The 17,063-nt window shown below is 45.2% G+C and overlaps 2 protein-coding genes across 3 annotated transcripts in view; both read right to left on the bottom strand.

Moving 5' to 3' along the window:
• The window catches only part of LOC137537209 (uncharacterized), a 240,790-nt gene that overhangs the window by 44,223 nt on the left and 179,504 nt on the right, over positions 1-17,063 (bottom strand). The window lies entirely within an intron of this gene.
• LOC137535446 (uncharacterized) overlaps positions 1-17,063 on the bottom strand; it is a 63,991-nt gene that overhangs the window by 9,313 nt on the left and 37,615 nt on the right. For both annotated transcript variants that reach the window (XM_068257276.1, XM_068257275.1), the window contains exons 2-7: positions 15,005-15,127; positions 13,776-13,910; positions 13,567-13,690; positions 13,348-13,445; positions 12,395-13,235; positions 10,613-11,305 (exon numbers count right to left, since the gene is read on the bottom strand). In XM_068257276.1, coding sequence (XP_068113377.1) covers positions 10,613-11,305; positions 12,395-13,235; positions 13,348-13,445; positions 13,567-13,690; positions 13,776-13,910; positions 15,005-15,100 — 1,987 coding nt within the window. In that variant the 5' untranslated portion in view covers positions 15,101-15,127. The remainder of the gene's footprint in view (positions 1-10,612; positions 11,306-12,394; positions 13,236-13,347; positions 13,446-13,566; positions 13,691-13,775; positions 13,911-15,004; positions 15,128-17,063) is intronic.

Raw genomic sequence — 17,063 nt, 5'->3', positions numbered from 1 at the left:
ACTGTGGAAACAGACAGCTGTAATCTCTGAGACAGCTTTCTGTATCTTTCTCCTAAATCATGATAATGAACAATCTTTGTCTTCAGGTCATTTGAGAGTTGTTTTGAGACCCCCATGTTGCTACTCTTCAGAGAAAATGAAAAGAGCAGGGAAACTTAAAAATGACCCCCTTAAATACTCTTTCTCATAATAGGATTCACCTGTGTATGTAGGTCAGGGGTCACTGAGCTTACCAAGCCAATTTGAGTTAAAATAATTAGTTCTAAAGGTTTTGGAATCAATAAAATGACAACAGTGCCCAAATTTATGCACCTGCCTAATTTTATTTAAACAATTATTGCACACTTTCTGTGAATCCAATAAACTTAATTTCACTTCTCAAATATCACTGTGCATGTCTCCTATATGATATATGTAACTGTCATTTTTTATCGTAACAACCAACGATTTATACAGGAAAATCAAAAAGCAACACACAAATTAGCCACATAGAGATTGCCAGCAAAAATTACGCCCATCAGTCTTCAATGAGACACCATATATACAAGAAAGAAAAGCTCCTGAAGCAGCCGCTAGCTGCGACCGCGCAAGGCGCTCTCCTGGATCTCCTGCTGGGAACTTCCCTGGTAAGTGGGTGCCTTTTTTCTTCACAACTCTAGGTGCAATTTCCTCTGCATATTTTACTCTTGCAAAACATTTTTTGTTCAACCTTTGCACTTTTGTATGTTCTGCATTTTGAATATAGTTTTTAGGTATTTTGTGAGTGATATGTATATTGTGTCGTCTGTGGACACATAAAGGAAGATTTTTTTGCACATTATGTGTGTATGCGTGCGTCCGTATTTTTGGGTGGGGGCGCAGGCAAGCACACAGTCGCACCGTTTACTGCACTGGGCACTTTGTATGGATGTAATTTTTAGTGATAGAAATTTGGTGTCATTGTTCTTGTATTAGGGGATAGTGTTAGGTCATGTGCACTATTTTGTTTTTTAGCACCCTGCCTTGCCAGTGAATGCACCATATAATATTATTGTCATTGGATATATAAGATATATTTACCAGTGGGAGATAGTGCCAATTACATTTGGCATGATTCAGGAGATTTGTATTTTAATTGTTTTTATGATGTGCATGTTTGTTAAATAAAGGACTTTTATACTTTTGCACCAAAGATCTGACTTGTCCCGAGATATTATTTTCTAAAGCCCAAATAGGCTTCGCTTGTCATTCTTGTTTATACAGGAAAATCATGATGATTAACAAGGTTGCCCAAACTTTCGCATCCCACTGTAAACTTTTACTCATTGCATATTTGTGTTCATATAGTTTATAGAGCATTCCTCAAGCCAAATACTTTTTTTTGTTTTGTTTTAATACTCTAATTCCCTATAAACTAAACAAGCCTTGCCCACAGCTTCTCCAAAACGCCAAGGCACTCAGTCCCAGGTAGCAAGGACTTATGGGAGCTCAGTCTGGGCAGGAGGAGGAGGCGGTTACTAGCCAGAGATTTCAGAGGCAGAGGGGAGGAGGGAGGAGGAGAGGGGAGTGAATTTGTCACAGGCTGAGGGCTGGAGATGCTATCAGCTTGCCTGTGTGTAATGTGACAAACAGAACATGGCTGCCCTCATTGTATCACAGGAATAAATATTCATATTCTATTGAAGCTGTTTGCAGCTAGATTTGCTGTGTAAACTATCTAAACTTTAGATAAGATACATAGACAAGTTACCCGTATATACTCGCATATAAGCCGACCCGCGTATAAGCCGAGGTACCCACTTTCCCCCAGAAACCAGGAAAAAGTGATTGACTCACGTATAAGCCCCCCCACCCAATATAGCCCCCTCCACAGTAGCCTGATGTGCCCCCCGTAAAAGTCAGTCCCCCTCCCCATAGCCAGATGTGCCCCATGATCATACAGCTGTGTCTCAAGACACCACTAGATAGACATGAGACACAGCGATTGCCACACAGGAAGAATCCCCGATCATTGCACCGCTGACACATTGCTTACACGCTCCCCTCCACAAGCCGGGGGGACACAGGTAGTCGTGAGCAGCGCACTCTGCACACCATGATGCTGGGTAAGGGGGGGGGGGGAACAGACACAGCAGGGAGCCAGCTAGCAAAAGCAGGATCACTAATGAACAATCCTTACACTCCCTCTGCCAGTAACAAAACCTGCTCCACCATCCGTTCTGCTCCACTGACTCGCATATAAGCTGAGGCGGTAACTTTTCAGCACATTTTTTATGCTGAAAAATTAGGCTTATACGCGAGTATATACAGTACTTGTTATAGTTAGTTTTCCATCTTTGATCCGCTTTAATTGCAGGGTTCTTAACCCTTTCCCTGCCAGCCGATTTGTCCTAAACGTGAACACCTACTGCCAAGCAGTTTGTAGACATTTTGCACTCATTAGGTTTACTTAAGATTTTTGACAAGAAAACCTACATGAAATAGGACATATTATAGAGTTTTTCCGTAATGAATTTGGCTTAAACACTGAAACAAAATGTTGTACTTTTTCTGGAGATATAATGTACAATATAAAAATGTGTTAAAAAAAAAAAAGGGACAAATAATAAAATATTTTTCTGTTGTTTTTTTCTTTAAAGAAAAATTACATTTGCTGACAAAAATGTTAATGTTTGTAAAAACCCTCATTCTGCTGGATGCAACAATACCAGATATGTATTGGTATCCCACTTTTCCTGTATAGGAATAGGTGCACCAGTACAGGTAGCCAGAAATAGGTGCAGCCAGTATAGGTAGCCAGAAATAGGTGCAGCCAGTATAGGTAGCCTAGAATAGGTGCACCAGTACAGCTAGCCAGATATAGGTGCAGCCAGTATAGGTAGCCTAGAATAGGTGCACCAGTACAGCTAGCCAGATATAGATGCAGCCAGTATAGGTAGCCTAGAATAGGTGCACCAGTACAGCTAGCCAGATATAGGTGCAGCCAGTATAGGTAGCCTAGAATAGGTGCACCAGTACAGCTAGCCAGATATAGGTGCAGCCAGTATAGGTAGCCTAGAATAGGTGCACCAGTACAGCTAGCCAGATATAGGTGCAGCCAGTATAGGTAGCCTAGAATAGGTGCACCAGTACAGCTAGCCAGATATAGGTGCAGCCAGTATAGGTAGCCTGGAATAGGTGCCACCAATACAGGTAGCCAGATATAGGCACAGCCAGTATAGGTAGCAGGTACAGGTGGCCCAAATATAGGAAGTAGGTATAGGTGCCCCCAGTATAGGTAGCAGGTATAGGTGCCCCCAGTATAGGCAGCAGGTATAGGTGCCCCCAGTATAAGTAGCCAGGTATAGGTGCCCCAAGTATAAGGTAGTACAAATAGGTGCCACCAGTATAAGTAGCAGCTATAGATGCTTTCAGTACAAGTAGCAGATATATGCCCCCAGTATAGGTAGCAGGTATAGGTGCCACTGTGAGGGGGGAGGGGGCAACATCATCCTCCCTCCCTCCCCATGGGCCCACTCCTGTGGTCCCCTGCAGAGCTGGAGCACAGCAGTGAAGTGTGTAATTACTCACCCGATTGCTCGCGACATGCGATGTGTCCCCACCGGCAGCAGGCTCCTCTCTGGCCACCCGATCTCTGTATGACGTGTAGTAATCACGCGTCATACAGAGAAACAGGAAGTAGAGAGGAGACGGCTGCCGGCGGAGGACACTGCTTAAGTAATTACACACCGACCACTACTCCAGCTACTCAGGGAGGCAGAGTACTATACATACATATATAGTGTGTACTACACCTACACCTACACACCTACACACACACACCTACACACCTACACACACACACACACCTACACACACACACACACACACACACACACACACACACACACACACACACACACACACACACACACACCAAAAGTTTGGACACAACTTCTCATTCAAACAGTTTTCTTTATTTTCATGACTATGAACATTGTAATTTCACACTGAATGCATCCAAACTATGAATTAAATGAATTAACACATGTGGAAGTATAGTACATAACCAAAAAGTGTGAAACGACTGAAAATATGTCATATTCTAGGTTCTTCAAAATTGTCTCCATCCGCCAGGAAATATCCAATCTCCTATATTCACCTCCAACCCCCTCCCACCCAACTCCTCCTCCACCCTATCCTCCCCTCACATCCTTCCCTCCTACTACGACCGAGGAAGTCAACCACCTACTGCAGACTTCCCATACCACTACTTCCCCCCTTGACCCCATCCCTTCCGATTTACTCCAGCCTCACTTCACGGAATTGGCCCCAGTCCTCACTACCCTGTTCAACCTCTCCCTATCCACAGGCACCTTCCCCTCAGACTTCAAGCAGGCCACTGTACTACCCATGCTCAAGAAACCTCCCTCGACCCTTCGCTACCCTCCAACTACCGTCCTATCTCCCTCCTCCCCTTTGCCTCAAAACTCCTTGAGCGTCTGGTTCACAAACGCCTGACCCAGTACCTCAATGCTAACTCACTGCTAGACCCACTCCAATCTGGATTTCGGCCTGCCCACTCAACCGAAACTGCTCTCACCAAAGTGGTCAACGACCTTGCCTTAGCTAAAGCTGAAGGTAAATACTCCATTCTCCTCCTCCTTGACCTGTCAGCAGCTTTTGACACAGTAGATCATCCCCTACTCCTCCAGTCCTTGGGCATTCACGATCTCGCCCTGTCCAGGCTTTCATCCTACCTCTCCAACCGCTCCTTCACGACCGTCTTCAATGAGTCCTCTTCCACCCCCAACCACCTCTCGGTGGGAGTCCCCCAAGGTTCGGTCCTTGGCCCCCTACTGTTCACCCTATACACATCCTCCATTGGCAAGGTTATCTCCTCCATGGGTTTTAACTATCATCTGTATGCAGATGACACCCAGATCTACCTCCACACCCCTGACATATCCACCACTACCATGGACAAGGTCTCCTCCTGCCTATCAGCGATCTCCTCCTGGATGTCCGCTAGGTTCCTGAAACTAAATCTAGACAAAACTGAATTTATGATCTTCCCACCCCGGCCATCCACAAACCTCCCAGATGTGCATGTCACTGTTAACCACACTACCATTCGCCCTACCTCTCAAGCCCGCTGTCTGGGTGTCACCCTGGACTCCGCACTCTCCTTCACTTCCCACATCCAAAACCTCACTAAGTCCTGCAACTTCCACCTTCGTAACATCTGTAAGATTCGCCCTTTCCTGACCTCTGCCACCACCAAACTCCTCATTCATGCCCTCATAATTTCCCGCCTTGACTACTGCAATGCCCTGCTGTCTGGTCTCCCTATGACCCGAACAGCCCCACTGCAGTCCATCATGAATGCGGCAGCCAGAATTATCCACTGCTCCCATCGCTCCACCACGGCGGATCCGCTCCTAGAATCCCTCCACTGGCTTCCTATCCAGTCCAGAATCAGATTCAAGATACTGTGTCTGACCTACAAATCTGTCCTCAAAACCTGTCCAACCTACATTTCCGATCTTACTCAGAGGTACACACCTAGCCGCTCACTCCGCTCTTCCAATGAACTTCGCCTAACCGCCCCCCGAATCACCCAGTCCCATGCACGCCTCCAGGACTTCTCAAGAGCTGCTCCAACACTATGGAACTCCCTACCTCCACCCATTAGGGCAGCCCCCTCCTTCAACATCTTCAAGAAGGCCCTCAAAACTCACCTTTTCACTCTGGCCTACTACCCCTCACAAGTGCTCTAAACCCACAGCTGTACTCTGGTCCCCTATCTCTCGTGTCCCTACCTCTCCCTCTAGATTGTAAGCCTTTGGGCAGGGTCCTCCTCCTTTTGTGTCCTACCTGATCATGCACCTCCATTACTGTACACCGATGCAATGCATCTGAGTGAACCTAACTTGCCTAATCTCCATGCTCCCCTCCAGTGACTGACTAAGCATTACCTTGTACTCATACTGTGCTGTGTGATCTGGTTTTCTTGTATTCCTGTATTGTCATATTGCTGTTTGTCACCCCTAAATATTGTCTGTAACCTAAATTAATGTTCAGCGCTGCGTAATATGTTGGCGCTTTATAAATACAATAAATAATAATAATAGGCAGTTTTTGCTTTGATTACTGCTTTGCACACTCTTGGCATTCTCTTGATGAGCTTCAAGAGGTAGTCACCTGAAATGGTTTTCACTTCACAGGTGTACCCTGTCAGGTTTAATCAGTGGGATTTCTTGCCTTATAAATGGGGTTGGTACCATCAGTTGTGTTATGGACAAGTTAAGTGGATACACAGCTGATAGTCCCACTGAATAGACTGTTAGAATTTGTATTATGGCAAGGAAAAAAGCAGCTAAGTAAAGAAAAACGAGTGGCCATCATTACTTTAAGAAATGAAGGTCAGTCAGTTTTTAAAAATTGGGAAAACTTTGAAAGTGCAGTCCCAAAAACCATCAAACGCTACAAAAACTGGCTCACATGCGGACCGCCCCAGGAAAGGAAGACTAAAGGTGCGTACACACATCAGATAAAAGTCTTTGGAAAATGAAAGATCACAGATCAATTTTACCCCCTTCCATGTAGTATGAGAGCCATACTCTACACAGTCTATTCTATGGAGCTGCACTCCCCATCAGACAGAAATCTTTGCAAGATGCTGCACACAAAGATGCTGTACACATGCAACAGATCAGTATCTGCAAAAGATCCGTTCCTGCAAAATGCATTGATAGTCTATGAGATCTGCAGATCCTCATACGCACCTTTTTTAATGGACATTCATCTGCAGATCAGATCCACCAGGATAGATCTTCAGATCTGCAGATAATTGTCCGATCTGCAGATGAATGTCCATTAAACAAGGTGTGTATGGGACCTCCAGATATCATAGACTATGAATGCATTTTGCAGGAACTGACCTTTTGCAGATAATGATCTGTTGCATGTGTACAGCGTCTTTGTGTGCAGCATCTTGCAAAGATTTTTATCTGATGGGGAGTTCAGCTCCATAGAATAGACTGTGTAGGTATGGCTCTCATACTACATGGAAGGGGGTAAAATTGTCTGTGATCTTTCATTTTCCAAAGACTTTTATCTGATGTGTGTACCCACCTTAAGAGTCACCTCAGCTGCGGAGGATAAGTTCATCTGAGTCACCAGCCTCAGAAATCGCAGGTTAACAGCAGCTCAGATTAGAGACCAGGTCAATGCCACACAGAGTTCTAGCAGCAGACACATCTCTAGAACAACTGTTAAGAGGAGACTGTGTGAATCAGGCCTTCATGGTAAAATATCTGCTAGGAAACCACAGCTAAGGACAGGCAACAAGCAGAAGAGACTTGTTTGGGCTAAAGAACACAAGGAATGGACATTAGACTAGTGGAAATCTGTGCTTTGTTTTGATGAGTCCAAATTTGAGATTTTTGGTTCCAACCACCGCGTCTTTGTGCGACACAGAAAAGGTGAATGGATGGTCTCTACATACCTGGTTCCCACCGTGAAGCATGGAGGAGGAGGTGTGATGGTGTGGGGGTGCTTTGCTGGTGACACTGTTGGGGATTTATTCAAAATTGAAGGCATACTGAACCAGCATGGCTACCACAGCATCTTGCAGCGGCATGCTATTCCATCCGGTTTGCGTTTAGTTGGACCATCATTTATTTTTCAACAGGACAATGACCCCAAACACACCTCCAGGCTGTGTAAGGGCTATTTGACCAGGAAGGAGAGTGATGGGGTGCTGTGCCATGTGACCTGGCCTCCACAGTCACCAGACCTGAACCCAATCGAGATTGTTTGGGGTGAGCTGGACAGCAGAGTGAAGGCAAAAGGGCCAACAAGTGCTAAGCATCTCTGGGAACTCCTTCAAGACCATTTCAGGTGACTATCTCTTGAAGCTCACCAAGAGAATTCCAAGAGTGTGCAAAGCAGTAATCAAAGCAAAAGGTGGCTACTTTGAAAAACCTAGAATATGACATATTTTGACTATGACTAAGGACTTGGCGTCCGAAACATGTTAGTCAAGTGTTTTCTGTATGTCTGGATACGTCCTCAATAAATATACCGATATAACGATTTTGGAGACATTGGTGCGGACCTTCCTTCCTTTACATCTTGACATATTTTCCGTTGTTTCACACTTTTTGGTTATGTATTATACTTCCACATGTGTTAAAATAAAGAAAACTCTTTGAATGAGAAGGTGTGCCCAAACTTTCGGTCTGAACTGTACCATGCCCCCCCCCCCCCCTTCCGCCAAATTCGCCGCAAATAACCATCAAGCAGACTTCCGGGTGGGCGTGGCCACGCCACTTATGTCACTATGCCATGCGTAAACTTCGTATTCTTTTTTGGACATTGTGGTTTATGGATAATTATTGACTTCTATATGGATGGCTTTTTCTTTGTATATTTCATGCTCAGTATTTTAATTTTCATTTAATGAAATGAAAGTTACTTTTTAAACGTTAGTCCTCCTTAGGTTACAATACATGTGTTACAAGATACAAGATGGATTTATTTCGCCAAGTACGGTTGTTGCCGTACTCAGAATTGCTTGTGGTACACATGGCTTGGGCAAGTAGATAATGACAGTTGAACATTTTAACATGTAGGGTGTTTGCCCGCTTATCCTAATACTGGTATTACAGTGCGACTCTTCCCTGGTCTCCTTCACATCATGTGTACAGTAATGTACAGTGACCATTATCAGCTTATTACAGGCCTGTAACGCTAAGTCACACCTACTGTGACCAATCTGTGTACAGTAATGTACAGTGACCATTATCAGTTTATTACAGGCTGGTAACACTAAGTCACCCCTACTGAGACCAATCTGTGTACAGTAATGTACAGTGACCATTATCAGCTTATTGCAGGCCAGTAACACTAAGTCACCCCTACTGAGACCAATCCGTGTACAGTAATGTGCAGTGACCATTATCAGCTTATTACAGGCCGGTATCACTAAGTCACCCCTACTGTGACCAATCTGTGTACAGTAATGTACAGTGATCATTATCAGCTTATTACAGGCCAGTAACACTAAGTCACCCCTACTGTGACCAATCTGTGTACAGTAATGTACAGTGATCATTATCAGCTTATTACAGGCCAGTAACACTAAGTCACCCCTACTGTGACCAATCTGTATACAGTAGTGTACAGTGACCATTATCAGCTTATTACAGGCCAGTAACACTAAGTCACCACTACTGTGACTAATCTGTGTACAGTAATGTACAGTGACCATTATCAGTTTATTAAAGGCCAATAACACTAAGTCACACCTACTGTGACCAATCTGTGTACAGTAATGTACAGGGACCATTAGCAGCCTATTACAGGCCGGTAACACTAAGTCACCCCTACTGTGACCAATCTGTGTACAGTAATGTACAGTGACCATTATCAGCTTATTACAGGTCGGTAACACTAAGGTACCCCTACTGTGACCAATCTGTGTACAGTAATGTACAGTGACCATTATCAGCTTATTACAGGCCGGTAACACTAAGTCACCCCTACTGTGACCAATCTGTGTACAGTAATGTACAGTGTCCATTATCAGCTTATTACAGGTCGGTAACACTAAGGTACCCATACTGTGACCAATCTGTGTACAGTAATGTACAGTGACCATTATCAGCTTATTACAGGCCAGTAACACTAAGTCACCACTACTGTGACTAATCTGTGTACAGTAATGTACAGTGACCATTATCAGCTTATTACAGGCCAGTAACACTAAGTCACCTCCTACTGTGACTAATCTGTGTACAGTAATGTACAGTGACCATTATCAGCTTATTACAGGCCGGTAACACTAAGTCACCCCTACTGTGACCAATCTGTGTACAGTAATGTACAGTGACCATTATCAGCTTATTACAGGCTGGTAACACTAAGTCACCCCTACTGTGACCAATCTGTGTACAGTAATGTACAGTGACCATTATCAGCTTATTACAGGCCGGTAACACTAAGTCACCCCTACTGTGACCAATCTATGTACAGTAATGTGCAGTGACAATTATCAGCTTATTACAGGCCGGTAACACTAAGTCACCCCTACTGTGACCAATCTGTGTACAGTAATGTACAGTGACCATTATCAGCTTATTACAGGCCAGTAACACTAAGTCACCCCTACTGTGACCAATCTGTGTACAGTAAGGTACAGTGACCATTATCAGCTTATTACAGGCCAGAAACACTAAGTCACCCCTATGGTGACCAATCTGTGTACAGTAATGTACAGTGACCATTATCAGCTTATTACAGGCCAGTAACACTAAGTCACCCCTTCTGTGACCAATCTGTGTACAGTAATGTACAGTGACCATTATCAGCCTATTACAGGCCAGTAACACTAAGTCACCCCCTACTGTGACCAGTGTACAGTAATGTACAGTGACCATTATCAGCTTATTACAGGCCGGTAACACAGTCATTATCCACATTGTATTTCTGCTGTGAAATGTAGCAGGATGTTTCTCACTTCTTTACCACCTTCACCTATCCACAGAACAGAACAGGGAACTCTACAGCAATCAGGGTGTCTGTACTGTTACTGCCAGTAAGCCACTGTACATACACATTTATTCTATATTTACTGCTGATCACCCACCTGTTCTGCCCTCAGTAACATTGTCCTCCGCTGTACTTGTCCTCATCATGTCACCCTCCTCCATAGACTGCTGATCATTCCTCACATACGTCTCTCCTTCTTCCTCTTTACTTGTCCCCATCATGTCACCCTCCTCCACAGACTGCTGATCACTCCTCACATACGTCTCTTCTTCTTCCTCTTTACTTGTCCCCATCATGTCACCCTCCTCCACAGACTGCTGATCACTCCTCACATATGTCTCTTCTTCTTCCTCTTTACTTGTCCCCATCTTGTCACCCTCCTCCGCAGACTGCTGATCACTCCTCACATATGTCTCTTCTTCCTCTTTACTTGTCCTCATCGTGTCACCCTCCTCCATAGACTGCTTATCATTCATCACATATATCTCTTCTTCCTCTTTACATGTCCTCATCATGTCACCCTCCTCCATAGACTGCTGATCACTCCTCACATATGTCTCTTCTTCTTCCTCTTTGCATGTCCTCATGATGTCACCCTCCTCCATAGACTGCTGATCACTCCTCACATAGGTCTCTTCTTCTTCCTCTTTATATGTTCTCGTCATGTCTTCCTCCTTCATAGACTGCTGATCACTCCTCACATATGTCTCTTCTTCTTCCTCAGTCTCTTCATCAGTCTCCTCTTCTTCCTCTTTATATGTCCCCAACACGTCACCCTCCTGTGACCAATCTGTGTACAGTAATGTACAGTGACCATTATCAGCTTATTACAGGCCGGTAACACTAAGTCACCCCTACTGTGACCAATCTGTGTACAGTAATGTACAGTGTCCATTATCAGCTTATTACAGGTCGGTAACACTAAGGTACCCATACTGTGACCAATCTGTGTACAGTAATGTACAGTGACCATTATCAGCTTATTACAGGCTGGTAACACTAAGTCACCCCTACTGTGACCAATCTGTGTACAGTAATGTACAGTGACCATTATCAGCTTATTACAGGCCGGTAACACTAAGTCACCCCTACTGTGACCAATCTATGTACAGTAATGTGCAGTGACAATTATCAGCTTATTACAGGCCGGTAACACTAAGTCACCCCTACTGTGACCAATCTGTGTACAGTAATGTACAGTGACCATTATCAGCTTATTACAGGCCAGTAACACTAAGTCACCCCTACTGTGACCAATCTGTGTACAGTAAGGTACAGTGACCATTATCAGCTTATTACAGGCCAGAAACACTAAGTCACCCCTATGGTGACCAATCTGTGTACAGTAATGTACAGTGACCATTATCAGCTTATTACAGGCCAGTAACACTAAGTCACCCCTCCTGTGACCAATCTGTGTACAGTAATGTACAGTGACCATTATCAGCCTATTACAGGCCAGTAACACTAAGTCACCCCCTACTGTGACCAGTGTACAGTAATGTACAGTGACCATTATCAGCTTATTACAGGCCAGTAACACTAAGTCACCCCCTACTGTGACCAATCTGTGTACAGTAATGTACAGTGACCATTATCAGCTTATTACAGGCCGGTAACACTAAGTCACCCCCTACTGTGACCAGTGTACAGTAATGTACAGTGACCATTATCAGCTTATTACAGGCCGGTAACACAGTCATTATCCACATTGTATTTCTGCTGTGAAATGTAGCAGGATGTTTCTCACTTCTTTACCACATTCACCTATCCACAGAACAGAACAGGGAACTCTACAGCAATCAGGGTGTCTGTACTGTTACTGCCAGTAAGCCACTGTACATACACATTTATTCTATATTTACTGCTGATCACCCACCTGTTCTGCCCTCAGTAACATTGTCCTCCGCTGTACTTGTCCTCATCATGTCACCCTCCTCCATAGACTGCTGATCATTCCTCACATACGTCTCTCCTTCTTCCTCTTTACTTGTCCCCATCATGTCACCCTCCTCCACAGACTGCTGATCACTCCTCACATACGTCTCTTCTTCTTCCTCTTTACTTGTCCCCATCATGTCACCCTCCTCCACAGACTGCTGATCACTCCTCACATATGTCTCTTCTTCTTCCTCTTTACTTGTCCCCATCTTGTCACCCTCCTCCGCAGACTGCTGATCACTCCTCCCATACGACTCTTCTTCCTCTTTACTTGTCCTCATCGTGTCACCCTCCTCCATAGACTGCTTATCATTCATCACATATATCTCTTCTTCTTCCTCTTTACATGTCCTCATCATGTCACCCTCCTCCATAGACTGCTGATCACGCCTCACATATGTCTCTTCTTCCTCTTTACATGTCCTTATCATGTCACCCTCCTCCACAGACGTCTGATCACTCCTCACATATGTCTCTTCTTCTTCCTCTTTGCATGTCCTCATGATGTCACCCTCCTCCATAGACTGCTGATCACTCCTCACATAGGTCTCTTCTTCTTCCTCTTTATATGTTCTCGTCATGTCTTCCTCCTTCATAGACTGCTGATCACTCCTCACATATGTCTCTTCTTCTTCCTCAGTCTCTTCATCAGTCTCCTCTTCTTCCTCTTTATATGTCCCCAACACGTCACCCTCCTCCATAGATTGCTGATCACTCCTCACATATGTCTCTTCTTTTTCCTCTTTAAACACGGCACTTACATGAATCAGTTCTCCACCCTAAATTCCCAAAATGAGAGGTAATATCTAAATTGTGAACACAGATAACAGCATATGCAAAAGGAAAAGTGAAATACAGTTTGGAATCATGGATGACCCTCAGCCCACCCACCTGATAATAGTGGAGAAAGGTGCGATCATCTTGTAAACAATCCCAGGAATAAAGAGCACCTGTGTATCTCTCTGGTGGGTTTCTGTTACCGGATACATCTGTCGGAAAAACACACACTGACTGAATACATTGTCTCTATGAGTTTATCAGATGATGAGGGATCTAGGTGGACCCTCCGTACTGCTTTCTCCTTTGTACAAAATGAAAGTCTCCTCTTACCCGGTGTTGTGAGGGGCGTCTGATTCTCCATCATGGCGTCCTTGTAGAGGTCCTTGTGTCCTTCTATATACTGCCACTCCTCCATGGAGAAATAGACGGTGACATCCTGACACCTTATAGGAACCTGAAACATACAATAATACAGTCACCACCCAGACACACCCCTTGCTGTTACTGGATAATGTCCCATAATTCCCAGCACCGCTCACCTCTCCTGTCAGCAGCTCCATCACCTTCCTGGTGATTTCCAGAATCTTCTGCTTGTTGTGTCCCTCAGATATCAGAAAGTGAGGTGGGGGCACCGTGATGGTCACATGATCACCAGACTTCACTGGAGGTAGACTCTGTATGGAAAGACCAACAATAATGTCACATGATCTCCCAGAATCCTCCTCATCTCTCTAGTCAGGTGTGTTTTATTATAAGCGATAAGAGTGATGTCATGTGATATCCCAGAATCCTCTTCCTGATCTCCTGATAACATCAAATAAGGGTGCCAGAAAAAGAAGGGCGCGGAGTACAGCCAAAATTTGAAACTATTGTCTAACAATTTTTTATCATTTCTTCATCTTTATTTGAGAAAAAATAATAAATATGTTAAAATAACGCTATTAAAAAGGGAGCGGGATGAGGCTGAAATTGCAAAACATTGTCTATAATAACGAAAACTAAAAAAGGTTTACAGTCCTAAGGAGGATAGTAAAACACTGGTAAATATTACCAATATTTTACTACCAATAAACCTAACCCTAATCTCACACAGGGCCCTCAATCTACCGATGCCCAACCCTAAGACCTTCCCCCCCAGTGGTGTCTAAACCTAAGACCTCCCCGGTGGTGCCTAACCCTAAGACCATCCCACTGTGGTGCCTAAACCTAAAAGCCCCCTCGTGGTGCCTAACCCTAAGACCATCCCACTGTGGTGCCTAACCCTAAGACGCCCCCCAGGTTGTGCCTAACCCCAAGACCCCTCCCCCAGTGCTTCCTAACCCTAAGACTCCCCTGGTGGTGCCTATCCCTAACCACCCCCCTGGTGGTGCCTATCCCTAACCACCCCCCTGGTGGTGCCTATCCCTAACCACCTGCCCTGGTGGTGCTTAAGCCTAGGACCACCTTTTCACACTGCAAATAATGTAAATACAAAAAGCAATACAATTTTAAGACACACAAAAATAAAAAAAATAAAAAATTATATTTATCAAAATGAAAAATTTTGGTTGGACAGGCCCGATGCCCTCTATTCATCCGGTGCCTACATTTCTGCTTTCGGCTCCCAATAGCCAATATTTTGCATTAGTGCCTTTGGGGCGCCCAAACAGTCCATTAGTCGAAGGAACCTAAATTTCTTAATTCCCCTCCTCACCTCTCCCATCAGGTATGCATTTTATTAATAGAGATAAGAGTTATGTCATGTGACCCCCCCCAGAATCCTCCTCACCTCTCCAGTCAGCAGACAGATGATCTCCAGGGTGAGGTTGAATATCCTCTCAATCATGTGACTCTGGTCCTCCTCCATCCTCAGTGATGTGGTCATGTGATCTGTACAGGGTGCTGCTGCTGCCTTTTGATATATAAAAAGGAAAGGATAATCTAGGTTATACTGTCAGTGGTGAAACTACCAATACAGGATGCCCCCTCATCCCAGCATTCCCCATTTCTGTCACTTGTGGGTGGTGGGGCCATGCAGAGTATTGCAGGAAAGCATAATAAGCTGGTTTATAGCTACCTGTGCACTATACTCACAGCGTGCTGAAGTCCTGTCCTCTCTCTGCCTCCTCTCCTCACATCCCTCTCCCACTGTTACCATTCCTGTGATGTTACAGCAGTGCTGGTAGTGGTAGATGGATGAGGATATGAGGAGAGGCAGAGATGGAGGCTAATCGGAGCAGAGGACTGGAGCACACTGTGACAGCTAGCTATAAACCAATGTAATCCTTCCTATTACTGCTCTGCATGGAGGTGGGGGAAGGAGCAATACTGGAGTGTGGGCATAGCTGTACTGGGGGAGAAATGGCATTACTGGGGTGGGGGACAATACATACTGGAGAATAATGGCAATGCTGGGGGACATAGGGGGGGCATGGCTATACTGGGGGAGAAATGGCATTACTGGGGTGGAGGGGCATTATATACTGGAGGATAATGGCAATGCTGGGGGACACAGAGGGGACATGGCTATACTGGGGAAGAAATGGCATTACTGGGGTGGGGGACATTACATACTGGGGGATGTCAATTCTCGGGGACACTGGGGGAACATGGCTATACTGGGGGAGAAATGGCATTACTGGGGTGGGGGACATTACATACTGGAGGATAATGGCAATGCTGGGGGACACAGGAGGAACATGGCTATACTGGGGAAGAAATGGCATTTTTGGGGTGGGGGACATTACATACTGGAGGATAATGGCAATGCTGGGGGACACAGGGGGTATGGCTATACTGGGAAAGAAATGGCATTACTGGGGTGGAGGGGTATTATATACTGGGGGATAATGGCAATGCTGGGGGACACAGGGGGGACATGGCTATACTAGGGAAGAAATGGCATTATTGGGGTGGGGGACATTATATAATGGAGGATTATGGCAATGCTGGGGGACACAGGGGGGGACATGGCTATACTGGGAAAGAAATGGCATCACTGGGGTGGGGACATTACATACTGGAGGATAATGGCAATGCTGGGGGACACAGGGAGGACATGGCTATACTGGGAAAGAAATTGCATTACTGGGGTGGGGACATTACATACTGGAGGATAATGGCAATGCTGGGGGACACAGGGAGGACATGGCTATACTGGGAAAGAAATGGCATTACTGGGGTGGAGGGGTATTATATAATGGAGGATAATGGCAATGCTGGGGGACACAGGAGGACATGGCTATACTGGAGGAGAAATGGCATTACTGGGGTGGGGGACACTATATACTGGAGGATAATGACAATGCTGGGGGACACAGGGAGGACATGGCTGTACTGGGGGAGAAATGGCATTACTGGGGTGGGGGACACTACATACTGGAGGATAATGGCAATGCTGGGGGACACAGGGGGGACATGGCTATACTGGGGGAGAAATGGCAATACTGGGGTGGGGGACACTACATACTGGAGGATAATGGCAATGCTGGGGGACACAGGGGGGACATGGCTATACTGGGGGAGAAATGGCATTACTGAAGTGGGGGACACTACATACTGGAGGATAATGGCAATGCTGGGGGACACAGGGGGGACATGGCTATACTGGGGGAGAAATGGCATTACTGGGGTGGGGGACACTACATACTGGAGGATAATGGCAATGCTGGGTGACACAGGGGGACATGGCTATACTGGGGGAGAAATGTCATTACTGGGGTGGGGGACATTACATACTGGAGGATAATGACAATGCTGGGGGACACAGGGAGGACATGGCTATACTGGGGGAGAAATGGCATTACTGGGGTGGGGGACATTACATACTGGAGGATAATGGCAATGCT

This window comes from Hyperolius riggenbachi, chromosome 10 (genome assembly GCF_040937935.1).
Source record: "Hyperolius riggenbachi isolate aHypRig1 chromosome 10, aHypRig1.pri, whole genome shotgun sequence".
NCBI lineage: Eukaryota > Metazoa > Chordata > Amphibia > Anura > Hyperoliidae > Hyperolius > Hyperolius riggenbachi.
The sequence above is the reverse complement of the archived record's forward strand: the minus strand, read 5'-3'. Positions and strand labels throughout refer to the sequence as shown.